General features: G+C 34.4%; 1 protein-coding gene across 8 annotated transcripts in view; it reads left to right on the forward strand.

The window, feature by feature from the left end:
- The window catches only part of AKAP6 (A-kinase anchoring protein 6), a 260787-nt gene that overhangs the window by 205243 nt on the left and 39944 nt on the right, over positions 1-15600 (forward strand). For all 8 annotated transcript variants that reach the window (XM_015287642.4, XM_040702182.2, XM_040702181.2 and 5 more), the window contains 2 exons: positions 6343-6489; positions 9910-10134. In XM_015287642.4, coding sequence (XP_015143128.2) covers positions 6343-6489; positions 9910-10134 — 372 coding nt within the window. The remainder of the gene's footprint in view (positions 1-6342; positions 6490-9909; positions 10135-15600) is intronic.

Below are 15600 nucleotides of genomic sequence, written 5' to 3' on the forward strand. Positions count from 1 at the left end.
TGTTAACTATATACTAGAAGAAAACTTGGAATCTAGGAAATAATAATATTGAAGCATGACTTTTCTTCTTGCAGCTAGTTCATTGGGAATGGTATCTAATGAAGAGTTGTCTAAAGGGTTGCTTGTTTGGAACTAATTAAAGACAGATATCCTAAATAGAAGAAGGATCATGGGAATTACATTAGGTGTCTGGAGACTTGTTATTCTTTTGGTACTCTGAGTAGATTGTGGAAGTTGTTAGGGATTCAAGAAATAAGGCAAGCTAATAAAAAGTTCTATTTTTCTGGTTATTGGCCAACTATTGTATTTTTGTTTGCAATAAGATTTGAGCCAACAGGCTAGAGGCTTGAATAAAACATTTAAACATTTGTGCATTAACACATTATGGTGAAAAGAGAGTCTTGTGCTTTCACTCAGTGCATTTCAGCCTTCAATTAATGTGAAAGCACTACAATGCCTATGCAACTTCTCTTGCCTAGTGGTGCACCATTTATCATTGCAGTTTTACATTGACCTTGACACCCACTTCATTAGAATAAAGATTGTCTACCATTTAGGTTACATTGTTCCTCTGCACAGAGACCCCATGCAAATTTCTGTTCAGATAGAAGAGCTGTGAGCCTGTCAGAGGTCATCTGCATTAAATGATTGCAGCTATTTTCCAACTGCTTCTTTTCATTCTACTCAATTCAGGCTAGGAGGATCAATCAAGCCCTCTGCCTGAAACAGTGGGACTGCTGGGAATATAACTGTTTTTGGTAGTAGTGGATATGCCCTAAACAGTATTAAATATTTAATATAAATTCATTAAAGGGCATACAAAGTCTTCAAAAAGATATTACATTTATAGTAAAATTTAAAGTGTTGGGATCACCTTCCTTAAGAAAAAGACAGAACAACGGGTATTGACTGAATAATTTTTTAATGTAGGGAAAAATTAGTTCATGAAGTTACTTAATATTTCTTTCAATGTGTTTATTTCTCCAGCTGCCGGGAAAAGGAATGTGCTGCAGAAGTGCAATCCACATTTGTTACATTCTGAAACAAAAATGTGAGGGTTTAAGACAAAAGTGCTAAGATTTGTCTTGTTTTACAGGCGTGCACACTTACGCACGCGCTCACTCACACAAATACATATTTTACTACTGTGCTTATTTGTAGGGGGGGAAAGCAAATGGAAATAAGTTAGCGCTCTCCTTCTTGAGTTTTCTGAGTGATATAATTGGAATTAAATTATTAATGGGGAATACTTAAAAAAGATTGTTTTATGATCTTCTATTAGAGAATTTGCAATTCATTTTAGTATTTGTAGTTTGATTTATATTAAAGATAATGCAATCTATGTCCAATTAACAATACATAGCCAATGTAATATGATTTTCAGATCGTGCAAATGGAATAAACTAGGAGAGGAAAAACTGATTCTTAACCTCAGATGTAATTTGCTGTGTGAGTTCTGGCAATTTTAAATGACATTGCACTTTTTAATTTTTCCAAAGGCTCAGCAGCAAATTTATCCCAATCAGGAAAGCCTATTATTAATTTACAAGGACAATTGTAGGAGTCTCTATAATTTCCCTGTGCAATTATTTGCCATAAATTGCTAATAGTGAAATACATGAAGTTTGCAAGAAGCAGCAACTGCTATTTATCTAGACAGATCACTCAGCTGAGATCTCGAATGTTGTCCAGAGGTTCTAGTACTATTGACAACATAAGAAATATAACTAAGCTTCTAGACGGTTTCTAAAATATTTCACACTGATAGTACCAAAAAGGTAGAAGCATTAAGAGCTATTGTGAAGGGGAGGCTGGCCTCTAGCAGATTCCTTCACTTTGCTTGTATACAGCTGAGCTTTGGACCCTGGACTTTGGAATAAAAAGACTCTTTGTTCTTCACTGAATGGCATTAGGCATGGGCTTCCTAAGGGGCCACCATGAAGCCTAGCATGAAGAGTGCAAACATTATCCAGAAAGCAAAATGAGAATGTGTGTGAAGAGATGATGGACAAATATTGCTATATATGCATGGCTATACGTTTACATGTATTTATATTGCGTATTTGATGAATTTACTTGCAGTGTATTTGCTTTATGTATATAGCATTTTTTGTGAATGTGTGTCACCGCTGAATGCGTACACATACTGACTGTGCATGTGTGTGTATTTGTGTCTGCCTCAGCCAAATCATTCCAAAGGCAAAGTTTTAAAATTTAAAGATGTAATCCAGGTAAAAAATAAACCGGAAGTCACTGAGTCGCGATCTCAGTTGTCTGTGGCGCAGTAGCGTTTGATTGAAGGTGCTTTTTTAGTATGTGAATGATGGAATGCAGAACATCTACAAATAGCACACCCTTATTCCAATAATGGAGAAAGTTCACTGGCTTAATTCTTCTGTACTTCGTAGCCATAGCTCCACTGTGTGTTCAGTATGTCTGGTCTCTTTTCACTATAACCAACAGAAGCACCATACAAAAGTCTTACAATGGATGTCTTAATCTCTCTGTGTGCTTTTAGAGCATTATTTTGAATTCCATCATGCAGGCTTTTTTTTTTTTTTTTTTCTCCTTTCCTCTTCTGAAGTTTTATTACAACAACAGAATTCCCAGGGAGCTTTAGGGGCAAGGTTCGCATAATATTGCCCTAAAGTTTTGCTTGAGAAGTGGAATCTGCACCCTCGTCCTGATCATCTTTTTGTGATGTTTCTCTTTCTGAAAGATGCGGTGTGCTGCAGTCTTACAGAGTTGTTAACTGTGTACAGATTTTTTTATTGCTTACCAGACAGTGCTCATCTACAAACCTTTCATGATGATTTCTTTCTCTGACCTCTCAGTGACTAGGCATCTTGTTCCTTAACACTGAAGGAGGCTGAAAAATGCTTGAGTTGCTCAATGTGTGCCTTCTATACCAGTTTCAAAATGGCTTATTCTTCTGGTTTCCATGGTGACAATTAACACTGTTACAAGGCATTGTTCCAGTCTCCATTTGGGCAGAATTTTCGGGTGTGATTTTTCAAACAAAAAATGTTTTATATAATTTTTTTAAAGAAAAGAAAAAGGGTGTCGTTTAATTAAAGTGTCAAAAAACGTGTCTCAATCAAGCCTGCCTAGGTTTTGTAAAACATTTTTATCAAAGGAAATTTAACTTGCTTTGTTTTGGAATTCAACTTCTCGTGGTTTAAATATTTTGCCAAACTTATTCATAAATGTTACTGCTTTTTGCTAAACTCCACTGTTTTTATTTTGAGAAATACTAATCATATTGAGAGAGAGGGAATGAAAAGCCCAAATGCTTTAACTTACGTAACAGTGTTTTGAATTTCTTTTGAGTGGCTTCAGGAGCACAAAGCCAGCCATGCATGCATGCAGCTAATCATGCTGTAAATATTTTGCAGGTTTATTTCATTATATTTTTTTCCCAATTTTTTAACATGCAAAGTGTCATGAGAAATTAAATATTATTTATTTATTATTATGTCAGTTCTGAAAAAAACCTGGAACCTTTACTTTCTTAATCTTATTTTTGCCTATTAAACAGTAATCTATATCATAGCATGCACAGACTGTCACAATGGAGCAGCCTTTGCTCACTTAAAGCTGAGGAAAGAATGAATCTGAAGATTAAATTATCTTCTCACCACAGGATTAAGAAGTCCTACCAGACTAGGGTTGTGCTGCACTGATAGAACTGCTAGCTAATTTTTTCCATGCAACTGCTTAGAATGTAGGTGTTTAATGGATTAAAAAATAGCATTAGCAATACCATGTAGTGCTATCAGTACTTAAACTATACCTCCTAACATTAAGCTCTTCCCTTAACTTAAAATACATACTGCATATTAAGTATCCAGAAATGAAACAATACTGACTCTCAGTCACATACCTATATATGTAATAGTGAACTGAATATTTTCATATTTTACAGTTATCATATAATGCATTTTCTGTCAATCAACGCTTTCATCATGTTTATTTATACAGTAGGTTACATGGTGACAAAGTCAGGGATTGTACATAAAATTTGTCTTATTTTTTAATGTAATAACCCTTTAATAACATCATCACACTATTTGGATTATGCTGCACTGCATTATTTCATCTGGTCCAAAATTAAATGAAACATCTTACATCTCTGTATTAACAAGAACACTGTAGTTACGAAACATTTACTGTATTTTTTCTTCTTTACTGGTCCTATGCCACCCCAGGACCGCTACCAACCCCAGCCCACCCTGTAGCAGCCTGTAACAGGTGATAGGCATTAGCCAGCTATGCCTGCGCCAGCCTCACACAGCTAGAGGACTCTCTCAGTCTATTAATTCACTTGACAAAAGAAAGGGAGTAACATGAACTGGATTTCAGTGCCTAGCAAATTGGACTCTGGATTCCCCTTGATATTACATGTACTCATGGAAATGATTATGCAAATCCTTTTCAGCTATATCATTTTTAAATAGAAATCAGATTGCATGAAGAAGATTGTAATCACCTCCAGTAAACCATTCTAGCTGAAAAGGCAAAGATATGGGACCAAGAAAAGTACTTGTTGAACATTTCAGTCCAATAGTATGGCATTGTCCCTTTGAGACCTCAGTTTTCCAGTGCCAAATCTGGTGGATACCTAATATTGTACGGTTCTGAAACTGTAGTCACAGCACACTCTGTATCACAAGGCAAATTCTTTACAAACAATTCCTTGTTTTTTACTATGCATATTCATGTAATTTTGGATACACAGACACCTGATCAGTGTTCATTAATAATGAGAAATGGTTTAAATCACCTCATTTAAAACATTTGCTCTGTGATCCACAAATGACTAATATTTGCTGAAGTTTACATAATACAAATGATGTGCATGTGTTGTGCAAATGAAAGATTAAAATATGAAACTAACAATATGCAAACATATGCATGGAAATGCTGAGGACCTGTTAGCTGAAACAGTGATTTCACACCTTTATTATTTTCTTTAAGCTGTCTCCAATTGTATTTTTGCTTTGTTTTCCTACAGAGCATCTCCCTGGATCTGGAAAAGGCACCCATGTTTTAAACATTCCTGATTCACATTTAATTTTTTATACTTAGCCCAGTTACTAGCATTTGCAGAGTGAGCTGCTGTACCAGTTTTCTTGGCTGAATATAAAGCAAAGAAATTTAATGTTTAGGATGTAATTTGCTAATAACTCTGCATAATTTATGAATGTCTTGTAAAATCCTTTGTAAGAATATGTGTTGAATTCTCCTTTAACACTAACAGGTGTGATTTTGACTACACCAAAATCCTACTTCAATGAGTAGTTTGTATGTAAGACAGAGAGGGAATTAGCTTACCTATAGCTACAACACGTCTATGAGTATATGCCTGTGTTTAAATTTTGGGTTTTTTTAATGTACCATACCAGCTACTAATTGATCACTGCAGTAGCTGTCACATTCAACAATTCAGGTTTTCAGAGAATAAACTTTTTAAAAAGATATGTATTCCCCTGTGCATCTCTAGATTAGAATACATTTTAATAGAGTATATCACATTTATATATTTACACATACAGCTAAAATATTTAGAAATTTGTATTAAATTGATTTTGTAAAAAGTTTCTGGTTTTAGTGCTGTTATCTCTGATCTTTTTCATTTTTTAAATAATACTTAACAGTGGAGGAAATAAAGCGTTGTTGCGGGACTCTATACACACTGTGGCCATTGTGGCTTTATGCCATTTCACTCTTGGTTGATACAATAAAAATCAAGTTACTTCTATTCTGTTACAAGGGAGTTACCTTGAAGTGTTTTTCTAAGGCGATGCTCCCACATTTTCATGTGCTGCAATCTTTAAGGCCCGCGTATGAGACAAAACCCAGAAGCAGAGGGAAGAGAAATAAACTTCACAGAAAACCTAAATCTGAAATTATTTCCATGGGCTTTTTTCAGTGGAGAGACTCAGTGGTACCTGCTGAAGTAGCATATTTGGAAAATAAGTTCCCAGCTCCCTTGAATGAGACAAAGGCAGATCAAGCTTTGGATGAGAGGGTGTTAGTGAATGCTACCGCACAAGTGAATATTGTGAGTGAGTGGATATTACTAAGTGTAATCAATCACTAACTGCCTGCATTTATATGTCACCCAGAAGACAATGTGGTTGGTACCTAAATCTCTTCAGATACCTAATAAGAAGATTATGTGCTTTAAAAAAAAAAAAAAAAAAAAAAAAAAAACAAGAGAGAGAGGGAATGGCATAGTGAGTGCAATCAACTGGACACATAGAATTAAAGTTCAGGGTTTTTTTTTTGTAGAGAAGACTCGTCACAGTAGCTAATATTATCTATTTATTTTCTTTTTAGAGGTACAGTGTAGAAATGTCAATCAGGCAACCGAAAAAGATGGAACTGCTCAGTAAGGTTGAAGCTCTGAAGAAAAGTGGTGTTTTACTACCAAATGATCTCCTTGAAAAAGTGGATTCAATTAATGAAAAATGGGAACTGCTCGGGGTATTTGCATTTTTATTACTGTTTGTGGGTTATGTGTACATTTTTGTGTGTTGAAGTACGCTGTCTGTCTGATTTCTAATTTGAGGCACAAATATCTCTCTCTTTCAATTCACCACGTACATTTCAAACAAGCTACTCATGCTATTATAAAAACTCCATAGTATTTTCCTCTTGTGTTGATTTTTTTTTTATTCCATGCTTGTCTCCTGTCTGACTTTAATAATTTTAGTTCTTTAATACATAAAAAATGTAAGTAAAATATGCCATGTATTACGGGTATGCACCAAGTCAACTATAATGCAGTATATCTGATATACACTGACTGTCATGCTTGAGTGAATGTTAATAGAATTTATTCTGAAGGTACATGTTAGAGACATCTACTGTTTAACTATTTACTATACTCTTAAGATGAAAAGTGGGGTTGTCACTGCATATTTCAGGTCACTCTGATGGCTCAAAAACAAATATGCAGATTCTGTACAAATCTGAATACCTGAAGCTTAGAATACAGCCAGGATATGTTTCATACTGCTGTATTCAGCTCACTTTTGACAAAAGCCAGAAAAGTTTCATGTAATTCATTTCACGCTATGATGGGCTGGGTCTCAGCCAAAGAGTGAGATACAAGAATCTGGCAAAAAAAGCAATATAGAGATTCTGTTACCCAGAGACCAGGGATGGCACCATGCAGGAGACACTGTAGTCCTATTGTTGTAAAACAGCTGAGAGAGAGAGAGAGGTCAAACTGTATATTTTTCCATCCACTTCTCTCCTTAATTGCCTTCACTTCAAATCAAGGGTAAGATAAATTTATAAATTACTTTAAATGATTAATTATAGATGTGTGATATTAACAATACAGTCACATTGCATAATTTTGCATGCTATTATCTGACCTTAAAAAACATTTCTAATATATTTTGAGTAAGCCATACATGCAACTTGCCAGCATCATTTTAAATACTGACTTGTGTCTCTTTAGCTTATTTGGTAATACAATAGCCATTTTAGAGTGGGTTGAGTTCTTTTAGTTCAGCAAAGTTGTTTCTAACTGATTGGTTCTCTAAATCTGCAAATTGTCAGAAAATGTTAAAAGTTGTCTTCTAACTAGTGAGCTTATTATTTTCCAATTATAATTATAACATGTAGCATTTTTGAAGTATTTGAACAAGAATACATTTGCTAATAAAAATGGGACCTACTAAACTGTTCTTTTACATCTATTCATGACAACTTTTAAAATAATTTTATTTGTTAGCCTTGTATTTATGACATTCAATGTATTTAATCAGGTTAATTCAGTTGCACTGCTTACAGCTGGTAGGATACAAGTGATGAGTAAGTGATAACAATTATAAAAATCTAAGCAAACTCTTTCTTAAGAAAAAATTGAAGCCCCCTCTTCTCTGCGTGTTAAGATTAAAATATACCTCTAGATTAAGTTTTGCAATTAATTTCAGCATTTACAGAAAAATAAAAAAATAAGTATTGCTGTTTTCCTGCTAAATGCAATTTCATTAGTAATAAGCAGAGTTTGATAGAGTTTTGTTTAATTTAATAAAAAGTCTTCACAGAAACTAATGGCGGTAGGCATACTGTTTTAATTGGCATGATTATGTTTTAATTGGCATGAAAAAAATTAAAGACAAGGATTTTAACTTCTAACAATGGTAAAATAGAGGGATATGGTTTTTAATATTACTTTCATCTAAGGTGAACAGTGTGGAATGGAAATACATTAGAATGAAATGTCAGTGGTGCGTACAGTTTAATCTGTGAAATTTTGTCCCCTGTGCTGAATATTACTCTGTCTCAATTGCATATTAAACAACCCTATCAAGGCAGGCATTGGCATCTGCTGTGCTGACACAAATTGTGAATTAAATGAAATTGATGTCCTCTGTCGTATATTTATGAAGACGGACCATTCTCTGAAGTATTCTGTTTATGAAGAATTTATGATTGCAAACTGTTCCAGAACAAAAAAGTGGCAATAAATTCTTTTTTGTGACCCTACCCTCCAAGGGCATTGATTTCACCTCCTGCTGCTACTTTTGTTACAGCATAAAAACAATAGCTAGCACTGGATTCCACTGAGGGTCTTCAAATTATCAATATTTGCACCATGAAAATAGAAGGGTGGTGCCAAGAAAGCATGTTTTTCAGTTATGATCTCCTAAAGACATTGTTTACTGAATGCCACAAAGTAGATTAATGTCTGTTGATCTAATTTTGCGTTTTTAAGCTTATTTTTGGAAGCTAAGTTCATTATGATAAATTATATTCCAGTAACTTAATGAAGGGTGGATTTTCAACAGACAGCCATACTGGGTCACCTAAAACCATGTCTTCATGTTACAACAATTAACCGCTGCTAATTATCAGTTTAAAAGGTTACAGGATGTGATTGTCAGTGTATATTGAGTATTCTACAATCAGTAACACAGATCTAGTACTTATAATAAGTGTCAGACTGACAGCCGCTTATAGGTCAGATAAAATACTGCTAGGCATAGTAGAGGCAGGCAACTGCGTATCTCCTCTGTGATGCTTAAATGATTGCCTTTCAAAATATTAAAAAGGAAGGTAACTTCCTATTTCTGGCCTCTTCAGAATATTCATTACTGTCACTGTGTCTGCTATCAAAATGGTATTCAGCAGTTCCTTTTTTAGAAGTACTACTTTGAAAAGCTATAGTTAATTAGTTTCATTAATGATCAGAGGTGAATGTTTATTCTGATCCATTATTTTTAAAGTGGATGCTTAACATGGAGAACTTAAATCCAAATTTAGGTGCCTAAATAATTGGTTTGATGGCTTTGCAATTTCTAGCTTATTGGTGTCTGAGTGAGTTCATCCTCTTTTAAAAGCAAGCAAGATGTTATGTGACCTAATTGTACTTGTACACAACTTCAGGGCTGCACGTTTGGAAACTGTGACCTGACAGTTCGTACCTTGGAAATATTTCAGTATTGCAGTGTTTCCCTAAAAACATAGATGCACAGGAGATTGGTGAGCTCACTGCTTGCTATATTTTGTGTTCTTACAGCCGAGAAACCAGTAAGTCCTATGGTCATAAGTATCTAAAGCAGCTGACAAATTCTGTAACTACTTTATGAAGTTATGTAGCATTTTGTCTTCTCTGTCCATAGCTGCTACTAATAAACATTGATTTATCATGCTTCCAGCAAAGTCAGTGACCCATAGAGAACAACACTGTGGCGTTAGTGAAAAACAAGGATACAAAATATGAAATTGATTGAAAGAAGGAAACAAAGAGTGAAATTGATTGATATTAGTAGTAATTTAAAAATAAAAACCTCTCTAGTCATTTAACAGATGCTTCTTGTTGCACATTAACCTGTATGTGTTTTGGTGCATAAGACTAATCTATGTTTTCTTTATCTGATGTATTAGAAAACCCTAGGAGAGAAGATCCAAGACACAATGGTAGGGCACAGTGGGTTAGGTCCACGTGACCTGCTCTCGCCTGAAAGCGGCAGCCTGGTAAGGCAGCTGGAGGTCAGGATCAAAGAGCTGAAAGGGTGGCTGAGAGATACAGAGCTTTTCATCTTCAATTCCTGTCTGAGACAAGAAAATGAAGGAACAATGAATGCTGAGAAACAACTGCAATATTTTAAGGTAATAAAAAAACAGTCATAGTTTTCATAGATACTCTTCTTTATGGTAGGATAAAATATTTAGATTATACATATCATAATGCAATGTATGTACATATGTTATCATGCACGCATATTTTAGCCTTCATTTATGTATTAAGTGTTCATTCATTTTGATTTTGTTAAAACTTTGCAATAATATTTTTTCTTTAACTTTTTCAAAAGAGATCTTTACAGGGCTAATCACCAAAGTTGATAAGTGATGTTATGCTTTATTTCTGCTTCACTATAAAGTTAAGTTCCGTTATGAGAAGCTTCATTCTGAATTTCGCTTCCTACATAAGTTATTTTAATTAGTATGTTGTGTGGCCATCAGTTTAATAGCCTATTTCTCTGCATACATAAGTCAGGAATAGCCCATTTGAGGTTAAATTTACAGAAGTATAAATTTAGCATAGCTGAGAAAATATTGAAGTTTGTCATGAGCAGATATGTAGAAAAAGACGTGCGTTATAAGATTTGAGTTAGTCTGGGCCACATCTAAAGCCTAAGCCTGGAGATTTATTGAAAGGAGGGAAAAGAAGTGTAGTCATTATGCTATATACAGGTGGATAAGCTCCTTCAACAGAAGGCCAGCATTCAGCTTTACAGCTGACATAGCAGAGGTCTTATGTTTTGTTTCACTCCCCAAAAGTAGAGGGCCAGTTTAGGAGACAGGGCCATCAAGTTAGCAAATAAATCTGATGGAACTATGTGATTTTCTTCTGTTCATAGCTATGACTTTTAAGTAAACCCTCATCTGAGTCATCCTTACAGGTCACTTTACTCTGCAAGTCATCTTTGACCAAAGAATAAGAAACAAATCATGAGTAATTGTCAAGTATTGGAGATGTTTTTCTCTTTCACTGGTACACCAGAGTGTCTAGGGCAACAGTGCTCTTAAAGCAATGGACAATTTATTGAATATCCACCTCAAAGGGCAGGTTACAAACACTTCCAAATAAATATTTTGCTAGACAAATATTCCAGAAAACTACAGTGGAAAACTGTGTTTCTTCTCAATTAGGCAATCTTCAGTACTTCTTTTTCCGGTCATGAGAATTAAGGGGGAGAGTTACATCAGTGTGGATGAAGTTGGTTTTCTTTTCAGGTTCCTGAGCATGTTTCTTTGAATACAACTTTAAACTTCTTTATTACATCTGTGTTGTTTGTCTTTATTCTGATCCTTGGTCTTCTGCTGTTAGGGAAAAGGTTATGCTGATTCTATTTGTTCTATCAGCACACTGTTAAATGTTAGTGATTATGAAGGAAATGTTGATAAACCTGCAGAACTTAACAGCAACAGACCCATGTTTTCAATAGGAAATGCTGGATAGTTCTTATTTCTGTGGAAGTTCATGGCATTTATATAAGTGCATAACTATGGATTTAAAAACCTGATTTCTAACAAACTTGTATTTAAGGTCCTAGCAATATATATGTAAATGAACATATATATGAATATAACTATTATAAAAATTTACTTACATATTCAGAATGTGCGTAAATCTTTCAAATTAAATTTATATGTATGAATATATATGTATATGATACGATATCATGCCAAGAGCTCTGGAGATGTTAAACAGAGCATTATAGTACACACATACTGTGATGTAACCAGAATATTTTGTTACTTGGTTGATTATCTATTAATTACATAAATAGGACATTAATTATTTTTAAAATGGTAGCCGTTAGAGTATAAAAAAATAATTACTTATCAAATATGGTGAAAGCACATCACTTTGTCATATATATTAAACCATCTTTGTCTCATTAAATCTGAAATCCACTATAAGTAAGTTTTCCATTCTTCACTGATCTCCTGGGGAAGTGTATAAAAGATAAAATGGATATAATTAACAATACTGCAATGTATAATACATATATTTGAGAAAGAACATTTAGAACATTTTCAAAAACATTAGCGATGCCACTAGTAGGAAACCTGCTGGGGTTTAGACTGACTTACTTTCCACTTAACTTAAGAGTTTAACCTTATTACTGCTTTCACTGTGGTAAGTGAATCATTGTTACTTAATGGAACTTTATTGTACAGCACTATCCCAATTATACGCATAGCCATTGTGCACAGAGAAACATTTTTAATAAAATAAACTCAACAATGCTGTTGATTTTCATTTATAATCTTATGTTTTTAATTACACTTATGCCTTAGGAAAAACAGTTATTTCATTTTCTGTGTGTTTTTATTTCATTTTGCACTTCGAGGATGAGTTGGATGTGTTGTTCACACGTAGTTTGGACCCAAGATGACAACACTGTGGTGGAAGGAGGTGTTGTTAAACTAGTTAATAGGAAATTATTTTGACTTTTTCCATTTTATTTTTAAAAAATCGTGCATATTAATTTGAGAGTTCTCTTTATTAAAGAATGTACTACAGCATTGCTTTTCTTTTGGGATATTGCTGTGCAATAGTAATATCAAACATTTCCACAATACTCTGCTGCTAAGGACCTGTACTTGCTGTACAAACATTAATGAACTAAACCCCATTAAACCTTAAAGGTAGGAATTATCGTCACCTTTTTATAAATGGGAGAAATAAAATGCAAGGAGATTAAGTGATTTTTTTTCAGGCTTTCAGAAAACTAATGGCTGTTCTAGGGAAGAAGTCAGCTGCTATGACCCTAGTCTTTGGTTCTAACCGCAGGGCTGCTTTTCCTTCCTTCCTCTAGACTACTCTGTATAGTCCATTTTAATATGTAATGCAAACAGACTGCATCCTTGTGCTAATCAGTGTCTCTTGTTTCTGTTTGAAGTTCAAATCCTGCTGAAAATGTTTAAATGATTTTTTTCCCATTATTATTAGCACACTTAGATATTAGAATTAATAGAATATCATTAGTTACAGTCATTACTCAGCTTATGTAAGGTCCAGTATTTCTTGGTTTGGGGATAACTATATTACGTACTTCGGTTGGCCCAGTAATCTCTATGCAATGTTTTTCAGCCAGTCTGCAAAGCCATTCTGTAACCTATTCTGCCAGTTTTCTGCCCTCCTTGAGGTTTCATTTTCATATTTAGTTCCAAGGCAGAGGCAAAAACTTTGCTTCAGTCCATAGTGACATTTGCTGGCCACTCCACAGCAACACTGCGAGCTTCCAAATACAACGTAACCCAGGCTGCTTTAAAAAAGATGGGGAGGAAATAGTGAACACAAGTTGCACAGCTGCAAAGGGAGACGTGTGGGTGCTTTACCCCTGATTTGCTGCAACATGAAAAACAGATTAATCTGGACCAAGAAAATCAAGAGTTGGACTTAAATTTCATGAGATTTTCCTAACCACAAACATACATTTATTTTATTTATTCATCCTTTTTGTTTCTGTTTTGCCTTTTGAGTTCCTGGAATTCGTGTTTTCTTGCTTTTCACTGAAACTCTAACAGCCAGAATCAGAACCATGCTTTTTAAATGAGCTACAAGATTCTCAGGTAAACACATAATTCTAGCAACTGAAAAACCTACTGTCATGAGGCTAATAATTGGCACAACTGATTTCCTAACCTAATGATGTATGACAATTTTGTGGGTCAGGAGAGACTTGGAACAGGAAAGAATGAGGAACAATACTAAAAAGAATTTGCATTCTTTCATGAAATTTTTAGTAAATCCCATTATTTGAGTAAGATCTAGCCAGAACTTGTGTACTCATTGGCTTGTAAGTAGGAGTGTTCTGCCACATTTGCTTTTATGTGTCTGAGACTTCAAAAATCATGCTGTTTTCTGTGCAAAATGCAGCAAAAGAGCCTCAATAATTAGTCACATATTTCTGTCACTTGTAATAAAACTTATGACTTTAAGCATTTGATATGGAGCAATGATCCATCAACATTAAAAAGGTATTTGTTGTGGTTTTGGATTACAGACCAGCTGCTCAAGAACAAGCATAGATTTGTGAGTACCTATCCATCTTGATATCCCTTCTCAGACACATAAAGCTGGAAAAGCTCCTGTTCTTTTTGGTAGCCAGATTTATAAATCTCCTCTTTTCTTAAGGAAAAGAGAAGACTCCTCCAGACTTAGTTAAAATAACATAACAGAGCATTTTCTGACCTAATGTTCGTTGGCAACACTAAAGTTGCATTTCATGTAGTTTTCTGATCTGGTTTTATGTGAACCATGCTCTATTGTCAGACCTGTCTCATAAAATTGTATTTGAGTCTTTAAAAAAGAGATGCCTAATTTTCGGCAGCACTGAAGGCCTGTAGTTCCCATTGACTTTAGTCAATGTATTCATTACAGAAATCAGACAAAACCATTTGTACCAGAATATGTTGGAAAGACTTTCTCATTTAATATTTCTAAAAATCAATAATGTATTGAATTCCATAGCAAGTAGTATTTGTAGCCATCTCTGCCTTCTAAGCATTGTAAATTATCTAATGTTTGTAGCTATTTCTAATGACTAAACTCACAGAAGAATAGTTTTTGTCTTCTATTAAATTTGCAACTGAGCGAGCCAGATGACACAACGCCATTAAAAAAGCAGAATATTTGATCACCATCTCTAATTTCAACATCACCTAAAGAAACTGAGCATTCTGATGAAACAATGTAGATTACATTGGTAATTCATAATTGACCAGTTAATCGACACCTCTTATGACACTTTTCATTGTAACTGAAAAGTTTCTCTAAGTCAGCACTGTACATCTTAAGAGCAATTCAGTTAAGCAAAATTCTGTTAAAACACAAGTGAGTTAGTTTGGGAGCATATAGGATTATAGCCACACTGAAATCAAAGGAAAATATTAACTTTGAGTAAAGGTTTGGTGACTCAGAGATTGGAAAAATGTTCCTACAGGTGCCAGGAATCACTTTTGCTACTGCATTTTGGATGCTTTACAATTTTTGGAATGATGTTTCTGGCAGAGCTGCAATCAAAGAATTACAGAAATTCAATGTGCATGTAACAAATGTATGCAGAACAGTTTCCAGCAGACAGTCCAAAAGAAGTCAAGCAGCATTTAATCCTTTTTATACCTCTCAGATGATAAAAATGTTGTAGTAATTTTAATAAATTTCTCAGAAAGAGTATGACTTCAGAGCCCTAAGTCTTTTCACAGATGAAGAAATGTTTACCCAAATTTTGTTTGGATTAAATTTCAATAAACAGGAAGGCATAAAGTATTAAATCTTATGAAAACCAGACAGAATTCCAAAGTGTAATAAAACTTGATGCCACTTACAAAGGATTGAAGCAAAGTCAGACTTAATTTACATAACCTACCATCCCAACACAGCAATTCTGTAGGTCACTTAAATGAGAATCCACCTATGCAAAGTAAAGCAGGTTGCCTTTTTTTCTTTTTTTTTTTCAAAAAGTGTGGTATTTGGGCTCTAACATGAGGAGGGAGTTTTAAATCTCAATTTTTTATTTTAACATACTCAAATATCAATACTCAATACTTTGTATGTAA

The sequence above is a fragment of the Gallus gallus genome, chromosome 5 (genome assembly GCF_016699485.2).
Source record: "Gallus gallus isolate bGalGal1 chromosome 5, bGalGal1.mat.broiler.GRCg7b, whole genome shotgun sequence".
In the NCBI taxonomy this organism is placed as follows: Eukaryota; Metazoa; Chordata; class Aves; order Galliformes; family Phasianidae; genus Gallus; species Gallus gallus.